Source organism: Dermacentor andersoni, chromosome 4 (assembly GCF_023375885.2).
Source record: "Dermacentor andersoni chromosome 4, qqDerAnde1_hic_scaffold, whole genome shotgun sequence".
Lineage (NCBI taxonomy): Eukaryota > Metazoa > Arthropoda > Arachnida > Ixodida > Ixodidae > Dermacentor > Dermacentor andersoni.
The window spans coordinates 7226293-7239511 of NC_092817.1; the positions used below are offsets into that span (position 1 = coordinate 7226293).

The 13219-nt window shown below is 42.6% G+C and overlaps 1 protein-coding gene across 2 annotated transcripts in view; it reads left to right on the forward strand.

Moving 5' to 3' along the window:
• Positions 1-13219, forward strand: part of LOC126535912 (multidrug resistance-associated protein 1-like) — a 335731-nt gene that overhangs the window by 44176 nt on the left and 278336 nt on the right. For both annotated transcript variants that reach the window (XM_050182763.3, XM_055073342.2), the window contains 2 exons: positions 1169-1230; positions 5561-5689. In XM_050182763.3, coding sequence (XP_050038720.1) covers positions 1169-1230; positions 5561-5689 — 191 coding nt within the window. The remainder of the gene's footprint in view (positions 1-1168; positions 1231-5560; positions 5690-13219) is intronic.

Consider the following 13219-nt stretch of genomic DNA (forward strand, 5'->3'; position numbering starts at 1 on the left):
GGCTCCTGAGCGTACTCGAGAAAAGAAAAAGCGCCTCGCGCTATGCCACATGTATTGTGAGCGCTGTGATGCAGTGCCGCGTTTCATTAAAGGCTATCATTTGCTTTAAAAGCTTGGTGCATTGCTGGTTTACTTGTGCAACTTAAGAATAGCCCTATTACGTTCAAACATACTTATACGACCATCAAGAGTCCAAACTATATTTTGCATGCTACAAGCTACTACTCTCACCATAGATCATACAGTTTATCATAGGTCATCGAACAAAGTAAGAAATAGTCTTTTTTTTTTTTTCTGGAGAACAAGTTTATTTTCATTGACAAAAAAAGGTTGTTGGTTTTTATTGCAAATGTCTGCAGCTCGACACAAATGACCATACATTTAGTTCATAATAGCACCTTTACAGGCAAAGAAATAAAGCCAGGGAGGAATATCAATATTTATTCAATTGTATTTTACATTCCTCCAGCCCAAGTCATTTTCATTACGCATTTCGTCATATAAGAATACTCTCTGCATAAATTATGTTCACATACAGCAACTACACACCGATTTGTTAAACAAATTTTGACTCTACCTCTCTTTAGAAGAACTGATGGAGTGTTTTGTCTGTGCAGAATTGGTGCTCCTCTTTGTAGACTCAGTTTTAATGTTTTTACTGAATAAAACAGTATTAAGAGCTCTATATTTTAGCCTCTCAAACCGAGAAACAAACAGCTGATGGACAAGGCAAGTATGTTACCTTCGCAACTGATGGAGCTCCGCTGCATTCAGAAATCTGCAGCTGTCTATGGTGTCACTGTGAAGACGGTTTCCAGTTTAAATACAGGGATAAATACATTGCATTTTCCCTGTAATATGACCACAGCAGCACATGATGCGCGGCACTTGTGACAGCCCTCTGATCTTGGAAGCACCACGGTTGTCGTCATTAAGGAGAGAAGCTCTGAACTATGCCTCATGCCCAGCAGGTGGCACACCTACCCATCTAGCCACTGTACTATGGCTATTAATGCTTCACCGTTTGGGCGGAACTGCCATTTTCTTCTTTTTTCCTGTTTGTTACCTCCAACTCTTGATCTCATTGAATTGGACATGATGGCTGAGTTTTGCTGACTGTACATTGTACTGTCTATGTCAGAACCCTCATTAACCTTTTTCTCTGCAGCATTACTGTGTCCTCCAAGAGTGGACGATCATCCCCAGAATATTCTTCACTCACATGTGGCGGTAAGCAGTTCTTGTTTCACAGACAGAGATAGTTCTAGGCAACGTTGTTATCAGCCATACCTGCTCCTTGCTAAAAACATAACTGTCATTTGGCTGTTATTGCTGCTGTTCTGGCTAGATCCAGTTCACGGGGAGAGGCAGGTCGTAGAAAAAAAAAATTTTCTCTGAGATATGGTGCTGAAAACTTGTATATACTAGGGTGTCCCAACTATCATGCACCAAGATCTAAAAATATGCAAATATCATGTAGCTGGACAGAACCAAGGTAATGTTGTTTGCCATCGCTTGGATATACTCAGATTATTTTTTCCATTGCACCTCATTACATAATTCGTCTTAATTGATAACTTCTCAAACATTGTAATTAGATAAGAAGTGTCAATGAGAAAATTGTAAAGCCACATGAAAAACTCCCGATACAGTTTTCTGTTGCTCAATACATACTACATAAAAGTGTTTTTTCGAGTGTGAAAGAAGCCCGCGAATACAAGCCAAGTGCCTCGAGCGGCCAGTCGGGCTTGCTTAGGCAGTTTAGGCCTCACCAGGTCTGTTTCACCAGGTGTCAGCCACCAAAGTTACAGTTCAGTGCTGCATCAATGGAAAATTTATTCGCTGTGACCACACGTCTCTTGGCAAGTCGTAGAGCCACAGCAAGTAATATGCTTGGATAATTGAGCAGGTGCAGATTTTTTTTGTAACATGTATAAAAAAATTTCTAGATATAGCAGTAAAATAGGGGTGCAGATTATGTGCAAATTTTGCCTGGAGGTGTGGCTTCATAGTAGCACAAGTGGCCCTCAGGATGTAGCTTTAAGGCAGCGCAGCTTGCACTGGTGTCAAGCTATCTTTAGGGCAGCGTTCTCCACGTGAGTTTCACTGAACAGTTGGGGAACAGCACTGCTGGCCGAAGATATGATGTGGACATGCATATGCGAATAGAGACTGTTTTTAGAAAGATTTGGCCATTGTGTGCAAGCATTTCTTCGGGTTATATACGCAAATTATTTTTTGTCTTTAGTTTATATTTCTGGGCTCTTGTGTTTGGGAGTGTGGCCTGTATGTGAAAAATATGTATATCCTCTTTTTTTTTCGAATACTGAAATTCAAGCCGATGCAAATATGGAATAGCATAATATTCTATTGAATATTCAAAAATATTCAATATTTACACAAGCCCAGAACTGCCCTGTTGGCCTTCATTAGCAGGCATGCCTACTCAAGGGCACAACTGTCCTCCATACCCTGGCAAAGCCTGCAGACACTAATGAAAAAAATAGTGCTTATGGGAAATTAACATTATGATTATTAATATTTCGGAGAAAAGAGAATGGAAATGGCCTTTTCGTCCAATACATCAATGAGCCAAACATCAATGCAGCTCTCTCGTATTGTTATTATACAATTCAGTTTCCTTAGGTTTTCTTTACGACGAATGTCAAGATAAACAACTTTCCCTCCTATGTATTAATTCGAGCCTTAAATGTTCATTTTCCACACGCGTTTGAAACTTGGCTAACTTGGCTATGATTGAGCATCTTGGTTCTCCCTGCCCTTCCCACTCGTTGCATGTGCCACTTTTAGTCCTCTTGACACCTCTGTTTCGTTTTCCTGGTTGGTGTTTGTTGACCTGCTCTCTATTGTGTCCTTGCAACGAGGGGTGCATTTCCAAGCAAAACAAGTTTGTCAATTACAGGTGATGCAGAGAGTTTGGTTGTACCACAGTGCAAAGAGACGGATGTCTGCTAATTATTTCTGTGCTGAGAACCTGCTTCCTTGTTTTCTTAAAACAAGGAAGTAGCTCGTCAGGTTGGGATGTGCAGCTCCAGCCATTGAGAAACCTCTTGCTGCAGAGGCTGAAAGGGCTACGCACCTCGACTGATGGCTCTGCAGTTTACATTCATTGCCTAGATTGAGTCAGCTGTTCACTTTTCTGTAAGCTGTTACACAAGGGCTGGATATTGATTTCAATCATTTGGTCCTTTCTCTCACATGCACCAGGAACTTAATGCTCATTAGAATGCACTGCTATAAATCAAACCTGTGACTTGATGGTTGCAGGTTGTGTGACAGATCGTTGCCACCATCGTGGGGGACACCAAGGGTTTTGTCCTGCCCTGTGACACTGTTGTTACATCACAGGCCATATGGCTACATGCGTTTGCTTTACAGTTAAACCTCTATACAACAAAGTTGGTAAAATCTGCAATTTCCTTTGTTATATGGAAATTTAGTTTAATTGAAATTCAACCTTTTATACAAATAGGTACAATTGCTGGTGGATTTTTCTTGCATGGAAGGGGCCGCGAAATTTCCCAAATGATCGTGCAAGTAGGAAAAAGAAATTTGATGAGAACAAAAATTATTCTGTTGAAATTGAGAGTCGGCAATGAAAGATAGTTTCATCCCACGTCGAAGATATCTTCACATCAGCTGTACAAAGTGAAGCCAGCCATGCTTTTACGTTACTTCTCTCTTGCAGCTGATAGTGTCGCCTGCAGTAGGACGATGCTATCATGGAAAGTGCTGGCAGCAGGAACCGAATGCTTCATCTGCCTCTTGCTTCGATGCATCTCCGAAACTCAAGATTGCACAGCACTAAACATGCAGGAAGATAAAGCATGATGCTACGCCATTTCAGCTCACCGTGTCTTTGCATGCGCTGCGGATTACCTCTCAAACGGGGCATGCGGGCCGTGTATGAGCTCAGTTACACAGACAACCATGCACAGCCACGGTCGCACTGGAAAAGGAGATGCGCACCAACTTGCCCAAGCTGTTTTTTCCTTTGTTTTTGTGTTCGCCATTGCTGCCGAACTTGCATCGGGCCGCACCCATGTAGAGTGTTTCCTCGTCTTGAGATTTGCCTGCCATACTGTTTCCTGTGCCATTTGAGTCTAGCTTGACGTCGAGCCATGTGGTACTCCAGGGGCATGTTTTTTTGGTATAGGTGCCACCGAGACCCTTTTCCTGGTCGACACTTCCTCCAACACCTCTCCCAAGTGTTGGGGGTAGGGAGGAATTACCACTCTTGTGAAAATTACCCTACCCGCGTGGGTTTGGCTTAGCCATTCCATCTGCGAGATGAGAACTGCTTCCTTTAGTTCGGCATAAGTGTTTTGTAATCCAAGTGCCATCAACTTTTCGGTTGACGTGCACTTAGTTAGCCACAGGGCCTTATAGCACTACTAATGAGGGTGTCTACTCGTTTTTTTTCGTTCTGGCCGACTCATGACTCATGATGGCTCATGACTAGGGCTTGATTGAGTTGGAGCATGTCCTTCTCTTTCATCCCCTCTTTGTGATATGTGATTCTGTGAATCATTTTCGCTATGTTGTTTGTTGTGGTTTGTAGCTTTTTGATCATGTGTGATGCCTTCAAGTTGCTTTGGACCCAAAACATTAGTATTCGGGCTTTGGAGACTTTCGGAACTGCATGTCCATCCACTTTTATACTGACTTTGTGTCTATTCTTGCACCACCCCTCAAGCAGAAAGATGCAAAAACCTATTCAGCAGAAACCCCCAAATGTGCTAGGGAAATTCAAGCTTGCCAGTGTCTCGACCGTCAAAAATATGCACTTCCCCATAGAGACTAAGTGGTGAGGATGTGATCGTAAAAAAATACAGACAGGTGTTCATCCACACCTGAAAAGACTAAGCACCGTGTTTCCTGACTGGCACCCTAAGGTTAAATGCTCGTAGTGCGAGGGTAGCTCCGCTTTATATCACATATGGGGCTACATGCGAAAGCCACAGACACTTAAAACACAGTTAAGCATACTGAAAATCGTAAACCCGAAGCTGTGGGAGACACAGCTGTCCAGCACAAACATGGGGGAGCAGCTGGCTCTCCTGCATCAGGCCTGTGGGACCCTATACTAGAGGACTTCGACCATCTACATCCCAAACCCTCCTTCCTTTCTCATCAATAAAGTTTCTATGTACATATATAAAGTTGGCTACTTCGTTATGTTGAGAATTTTGTTTTATTAAAGTTAGTTATATTGATGTTTAACCGCATAAGCACTTTTTTTTGTGTGTGTGTGCAAGAACTGTTGCCTTTCTGTATTATCATCTGAACTGTTCTGAAGCCTCACATTGTTTTCTCTAAAGATATGGTAGTAATTGTTTTGCTATTTTAGTCAGTCAAAGACTACATTTAATTTAATAAAATTTACCAGTGACAGAGTTTCTTAGTTTTTTTTCTAGGCAGGGAAAGAGGAAAGTAGGGGTACTTATTGTATGTTGTGTTTTTTCTTACATGCTTCAAGACCTTTGACAAAGTGAAAAGAACACTGTGATGCATGCAATGCCCTTTTGTAATGTTGCAGGATTGTCCTGCTTGGATATCATGGAAAATTGGATCTGTCCACACTACATCGACTTTGCACTGACCTGAAGTGTGCTAATGCATTCAGAGCATTCCACAGAGCAGCTATTAAGAGGCCACAACAACTGAGGTGAGTGCTTTGAGTAGCGCACAGCCTACCTCACCTCACGAGCAATATACAGACGTAGTTTCATCAGAAGCTGACACTAAGCTCACGTAGTGTGAGGACCTCAATGCGCGGACACGACGACTTTGCTGCAGTCAAATTATGAACACTGCATTTGCCATGTAGATAGCTATATGGCCTTGTGGATAGGCCATCTTCTAATTTGTTGTAGCGCGAGCAGAACGACACAAACATAGAAGGCACAAGAGACTACACATAGCGCTGAATGACCAGCTGCAAACAGCTGTGAACATCTGCCATGTCCCCTCGAACTGACTTCAAGAACCGCTGCTGTGCACTACAAAACAAATTTAAACATCGAAACTTTTTTGAATTACAAGAGAATCGTATTATTTGCTCGAGCTAAAGACAACTCATTAGTATTATAACTAGGTTTGTGCGAATTGTGATTTTTGAGAGCTTATCGAATATGAATCGAATAAAGTTGAACCCGACTATGTCAAACCCGTTTACATCGAATTGTCTAGTATATCCAACAATTTCTGAACACGGTGTAGTTACTATGAGTATATGTAGCAAAAATTATGCTTACATCGAACAAAATTGCATCGACTCCCGATATATTGAACATCAAGTGGCGTAAATGTGCCCCCAGAAGTTGGCCTTCCCTCGCGGGAGTGGGGAAACTCGCCGACACACTCAACACAGTGCTGGCTCAGACAGCCAATCAAAGGCTGTTGTGCCCTTATCGTGCAAGATGGTGCAAGTCTGAGTTGCTTTGCTGCTTTTCTCGTTTGTTGTGTTTACACCTTGTGGGCCTTCTCCTGCAGTGTTGCCGTGACGGCTAGCGCGAAGCGCGTGAATTAGCCATTCATCGTGAAACTCGAAATCATAAAACTAATAAAACATGGTAAGAAGGCTGATGTCGCCACAGTGATCAAGGCAAGAGTGAAAATATGCCCTTCACTAAGTACAATATAAATTATTAGACATCGCTAGGTGGCGTGTGCCGCTGCCCTTCAGGGTTCAGCCTTATCCATCCATTCATCTGGTGGCTTCATGTGCTAGATGCTCATACCTGCCAACTTTTATGATTTTATCGTAAAATGCCCGATTTTAGGAGCTTTACATTTGCAGTGGTGGTCTAACTGCACCATTTGCGCTATTTTGCTACAATTCGACTTGCCTGCTCCTGGCCGCACCTACTCAATGCCATTTGTGCGAACTGTGCAAAAGTGCAGTATTTTCGCGTTTTCACAGCAACGCTATGTGTTCAGTAGGGCTATGCATCTAAGTCAACAACCGATTTTCCGGACATGCCCGATAATTTGGACGCCTTCTCGGTAACGCCACAATACCCCATAGAGTCAATGTATAAGTATGTCTGAAATTTTGGCCGCAAGAACCCTTCGCCGTCCAATTTTTTGAACTTTTTGCCATGACCGCAGGGCTGAAATGGCATTGACCAAAACTACCACTGCCACCATTTTGATTATCTCATCACCTCAAAGAGGCTCTGTCGAACGCAAATCAGCTGGCAGCCGTAGCCACCACCGCAACAAAAGTAGGCCTAGCAAGTTCGACACTCTCTACTGAGCTTCTTGCTGTTCAATGCCATGTTTTACAGCGAAGCTGTTTACCTCTACCAGCCAGCGATTCTTTTGTGGCAGTCCATAGAGAACTCGGCTTTCTAGAAATTGACGATTTAAAAAAGCACATGTAGGGCACGCACACATGGCCAACATCATTTTATGCCAGTGTGTGCCCTCTGCGTGTTAACAATTGTAGTCATCGCTCAGAAATATCTTTGTTTACTTCTACTGACCGGCAATTCTTTCGTGGCAGTCCACAGAAAACTTGGCTTTCTAGAAATCGGCGATTTAGTGCAGAAAACACATGTAGCGTACGCGTACACGGGCGGCATGGTGTCAACTGTGCGTGATGGATCGCGGCGAGAGTCGCTGAACAATGGGTTAGCACTGCTATAGGCTCCCTGCAATGGTCAGGCGGCGCAGTGATCAGCTCAGCCATCAGCGCCATCGTTTCAGTTGCATGAAACACCGAGGCGGCCATTGCTATGGAGGCATGCTTTTGCGGCGCTCGTCTGCAACCGGTCGGACGTTCTAAATTGTGGTTTTAAGGAAATCGAAAACATCGAGGCCCATTTTGGACCACCAATGCTTGAGAAAGGACGTCAAATTTATGAGTGTAACCATCCATATCGTGTCAGAGAAGTAAACAGCATGGACATCGCAGCGAGGTGCTTAAATTAAATTATAGTGTTTTAGGTGCCAAAACCACAATCTAATTAAAAGGCACGCCGTGGTGGGGGACTCCGGAATAATTTGGACCACCTAGGGTTCTTCGGCATGGACCTAAATTTAATTACTCGGGTGTTTGGGTATTTCAACCCCATCGAAATTTGGCCGCCGTGGCCGGGATTTGATCCCGCGACCTCGTGCTTAGCAGCCCAACACCATAGCCATTAAGCAACCGCCGCAGGTCGTGAAGTAGTTGTCACAACAAAGCATACATGCTTACGGTGTCGAACTCAAATTGAGTTAACAAATCATTATTTTATGCCACTTAAGTGAGTAATGTGACCGTAGACGTCTTTGAACTGTCATTTGTCGTTTCATTACTTGGAGCGTACACTGCCTTGCACCTCACAATTGTATAGGTTTTGGTGAATTGGCAGGTAAGTGCTTCTTTCTCCGTTGACAAAGTGCCTCGAGCATATTCTGGTATTGTCGTTCGGGCTCGAATGTGAAAGGGCATTACTGTTGAAGCATAATAGAGAGCAATCAGCTAAGACTAAACAATGTGAAGACTGAACAAATATGCACTAGCATGCGTGAGAGAAATGCTAATTTTCGAACACTCGACGTGTGCTTCAGAATATTCCAACCTCAATTCTGTTGTTCTAAGCGTGAGAAAACATTGGCACAAATGAGCTTGGTTCCAGCATTCATGTGTTGATCTTGGCGCAGGAAGAAGCACAGTGCGTACAAAGCTTCAGCACAGAGCGCTTACGAAGCTAGATTTGACATATAACAACCACTGCACATTTGTTTTGAAGCAAGACGAGCTAAACTATCTAAACTGATTTACAACAGCGGGAATCACTTCACACGTTTTTATGCAGTTGACACTTTATTGTGGGTTATTACGGATGCTGCTGCTGGTTCTTTCTTATTTCTTTTTTATTGTTTTTGCATTTATGTCCTAGTTCGTTTAACAGAAATTCGCAGGACTGACAGGAACTGCCACGATGCACTTCAGCCGCCGGTTTGCTTCCCCCAGTTCTGAAGGGAAGCGGTACAATTTGATGCTGACATCCCCTTCGCAGTAGTGACAATCCTTAACGCAGCAGTATCTGTGCTTGTTCTTTTTGTTCACATTTCTCTTGAAGGAACTGCCAAGAGGTCGTGGTGAATCCATTAAAAAATTGGAAAAGCAGGTTTTCAGGTGGGCCAGAGTGCACAACAGACAGTGGTGAAGTGACGGTGAGGGCCTACCCGCGGGTGCTCACCGTTGCTGCTAGGTGGCGCGACATGTACAGGCAAACTTCATTGCAAGGTGCCCATAAGGTTCCTGCGTAGAAGCGAGTAAGAAACTACCAACCACCATTCGTGACTCATGTGTCGACCTAACGTTGGTGAAGAACGTGGCAACTGTCAAACCCGAAAAGCTCAGTGTATACCACAGCGATCATAAAGCCGTCATGAATGTCGTTATGCAATAAATGGTTATACATTGCATTTTATGGCGTACTCATTTCATTCGTTAGACTAGAATAGGTTGAGTGGATGGTAACAGCTTCGCTGGCAATCCACCTTCACAGAGTGAATTGGGCCTTCAAATTTTTTTCATTAAACAATTCGCTGCTGTTAGCAATGGCACCGACTCTGCCTTTGTAATCTTCGCCAGTGGCTTTGATGCTCGGAAAGCACGATGCGCAACATAATGCCGGGTCCCGAAAGTCAGCTTTGCCTCAATACACCATGTTACGCGGTGAAGCAAAGCAAGAGTGAGAAGGGGCAATTGTCATGGGACACTGTACGTGTTCCTTAATTATACACGCGGGCACCCGTCATCTCCTGTTATAGTACAAGTACCGATACTCCTAATAAGTGTGCTAGCAGGCCTTCAGAGCTATTTCGGACGTGCCTGTGGCGATTTAAGCCCTTGTACTTCAGGTCTTGCTTCATAGCACTTACTGATTGCTCAGTAATAACAAGCTTCGCCAAATGGCTACAGATTACTACTGTACTACTCCAAGTGTTCCAAAAAGGCAAGTTTTTCTGCTCCAAAACTCCTCCAATATGCTGGTGTGGCTGCTGCTAAACTGCTGCAGAATGATATTTTTCGTGCTCCGAAAATTGCTCCAAAACCTAAACTGGCTGGACCACCACTGAATTGTCATAATGACACGAATAATCTTATGATTTTGTCACATTTGCACCACTTAAAAAGAAGCAGGTGTGAAATACAAATGTTTGCCCTCTCCTTATTCTAGCGCTTTTAGTTGTAGTGCAGAAAATCCAGGCACTTGTTCACCTCCAAACTTCATATTGCCAAAAGTGCTTTCCGTGTTTTGCAGCTTTGCGCCGTGTGGCAGTTTTGATAGTTTCGTGCTGTGCTTCTTTTGTGAGATGCATCACATGTATTGGTGCTGCAGGGTGCATGCAGAATTTTGCAAAATGTCATAAAAGGGGTACTGTTCAGTTCAAGTTATGCTTGAGCTATTCTGTGTATTAAGAAGTCATGCTTGGGGAAGAAGTAATAGTTTTGCAGCATGTGCTGTTGCAACATTAAAGTTCCAGTGCCAGTTGGCGGCATACCTTAGTTCACCAAATTACAAGGAAACAGAAAGATGATGTCAAAGTTGCTCATAGCAAAGAAAGCTGGGTGACTATTTCTTCTTGATTAGAGATGGATCATTCTGCAACTTAAGCCGAGTGCCTACTCAGGGCGTTTCTTATAGAACACAACATTCCATTCGCTGCGGCCAATCATGCTGGCGGTCTGTTCCTGAAAACAAACAAGCAATTTTTATTCAAACATCACAGAATCTTTAGGAGTGCTGAAAAAAAGCCTTCAACAGGCTTGACTGGGTTGGTCCCCCTGCAAATGGCACACAGCAAGAAGAGCTTGGTCTAACTAAACAGGTTACAGATTTGCAGTATCTATGCATTAACAATAGGCATAGAAAATAATGATCATATCCTAGCGCAAGTAAGACAACCATATAGAAATATGTAAGCAATGACAAACATCAGTTCGTACAGAATATATAAAAAACAAAAATAAGCTTGCTAATGAGGTTAGAATACAATGTTTATAGCATGAGATACAGGATGCAAAATATGGGTAATGAGGAACGCAAAAATATGTCAGTTATCCTGATTCAATAATACAACTACCGTAAACATTTAGGCTCTTGTGAGAATCGCAACTATATTGTGTTTAAATTTTTTAATTATATTAAGGTAATAGTATTATTATCTCTTGACAGTTCATTTGGTAATATTGGCAAGCGAAATTTTAAAATTTGTTTTCCATAGTTTGTTTAACATACTTCAACTTCCCACTTTTCAGGTTTATGTGTATTGTATAAAGAATAATTTTGAAGTTCCTCCAAGCTGTCTAATTAATTGGGATTTCATTTTATTTCATTTTATTACCTTAAAGACCCACGAGGGGTATTACATAAGGGGTGGGTACGTATATTTTGGTGAGCAAGTATTAACACAACAAAACATGACTGGTAACATTATTGGCAAAGTGGGATGAGCACGTGATGGCTGCGATGTCGTTGGGTAGGTCATTCCAGTCTGCTGCAGTACGGGAAAAAAATGATGTGGCAAAGGTGGTAGTTCGGGCACAAGGTTGAGAAACTCGAAGCGGATGACGAGTGCAATGAGATATGTGGGCTGGAGGGACGAGGTAGGGTGCGGGGCCTAGTGAACTATGGAAAAATTTATGAAACAAGCAAAGGCTGGCAATGTGGCGACGAAGTGATAAGAGCAATAAGTCGGATTCAGCTTTCAAAGCTGACACACTGATGTCATTAGAATATGATGAATGGATGAATCTGGCTGCTCTGTATTGAACTGATTCGAGTGCATTTATAAGGTAAGCTTGGTGCGGGTTCCAAATGGGTGAGGCATATTCTAATTTTGGTCTGACAAGGGATTTGTACGCTAATAACTTCACATGTTTAGGGGCTTGGCAGAGATGACGTCTTAAAAATCCAACTGTTTTATTAGCGGATGAAATGATGTTTGTAACGTGTGTGCTCCAGGATAAGTCTCCACACAAGCTAATGCCTAAGTACTTGTATGATAGAGCCGGTTGTACAGGGACATTAGCTATGACTAATGGGAAATGAAGTGGGTTGCGGCGACGCATGAAGGACTAGATTTTACATTTTTGAGGGTTAAGTTCCATTAACCAATTGGCACACCATTCCTGAATGCGATTAAGGTCGTCTTGAAGAGATGTTTGGTCAGAAGCGTTATTAACCTTGCGATAAATTACACAATCATCGGCGAACATGCGAATATTACTAGAGACATGCGTTGGTAAATCGTTAATGTAAATTAGAAACAGAAGCAGACTGAGAACAGACCCTTGCGGGACACCTGACGTTACTGGGATATGATTGGAGTTGTGGTAGTTAACGGTGCCGTACTCTGAGCGTTTAGTCAAGAAATCTTCTACCCATTTAAAGATATTAGAGGGGAGGTTCAAATATGAAAGTTTTAATAGCAAGCGTTTGTGAGGAACCTTGTCGAACGCGTTTGCATAGTCCAGAAAAATAGCATCGGTCTGTAGGTTAAAGTCAAGATTAGTTTGAAAATCATGAATAAAAATGGCCAGCTGTGTTTCGCATGAGCAGCCTTTTCGAAAACCGTGTTGCGCAGAATGAAAAAAGTTGTGACAATCGAGGAAGCTCATGACATTGGAGTAGATGATGTGTTCCATGAGTTTGCAGGGTACGCTGGTAAGGGAAATGGGACGGTAGTTAAGCGGTGAATTTTTTTTTACCCGATTTGAAGACTGGAATGACCTTACCACTTTTCCAATCGCGTGGTAGTTGACCTGATAACAGTGACTGTGAAAAAAGCAAGCATAAAAATTGCGCACAAGTATCCTTGTTATTTTTTAAAAGCTTTGAGTTAATATTGTCAATACCAGATGAAGATGAAATTTTCATGGTTTCAATTAGGGATGAAATGCCAGATGACGTAAAGACAACTGGTGGCATAGCATAATTTATCACTGAGGGTGGTGCTGAAAATGATGGCAGTATTTCAGTTTCTTTCGTAAATACGGATGAGAAGGCAGAGTTAAACATAGTAGCGCACTCGGCATCAGTGAAAACTGTTTCTGACTCATCTGTGAGGTTTATTTCTGGTGCGTGATGCAGATTGATAACTTGCCAAAACTTTCTGGGGTTACTAGTTAGCATATTCGGCAAGTCTGAGTGAAAAAAGGTATGCTTGGCATTAGAAATAGTGGCGAGAT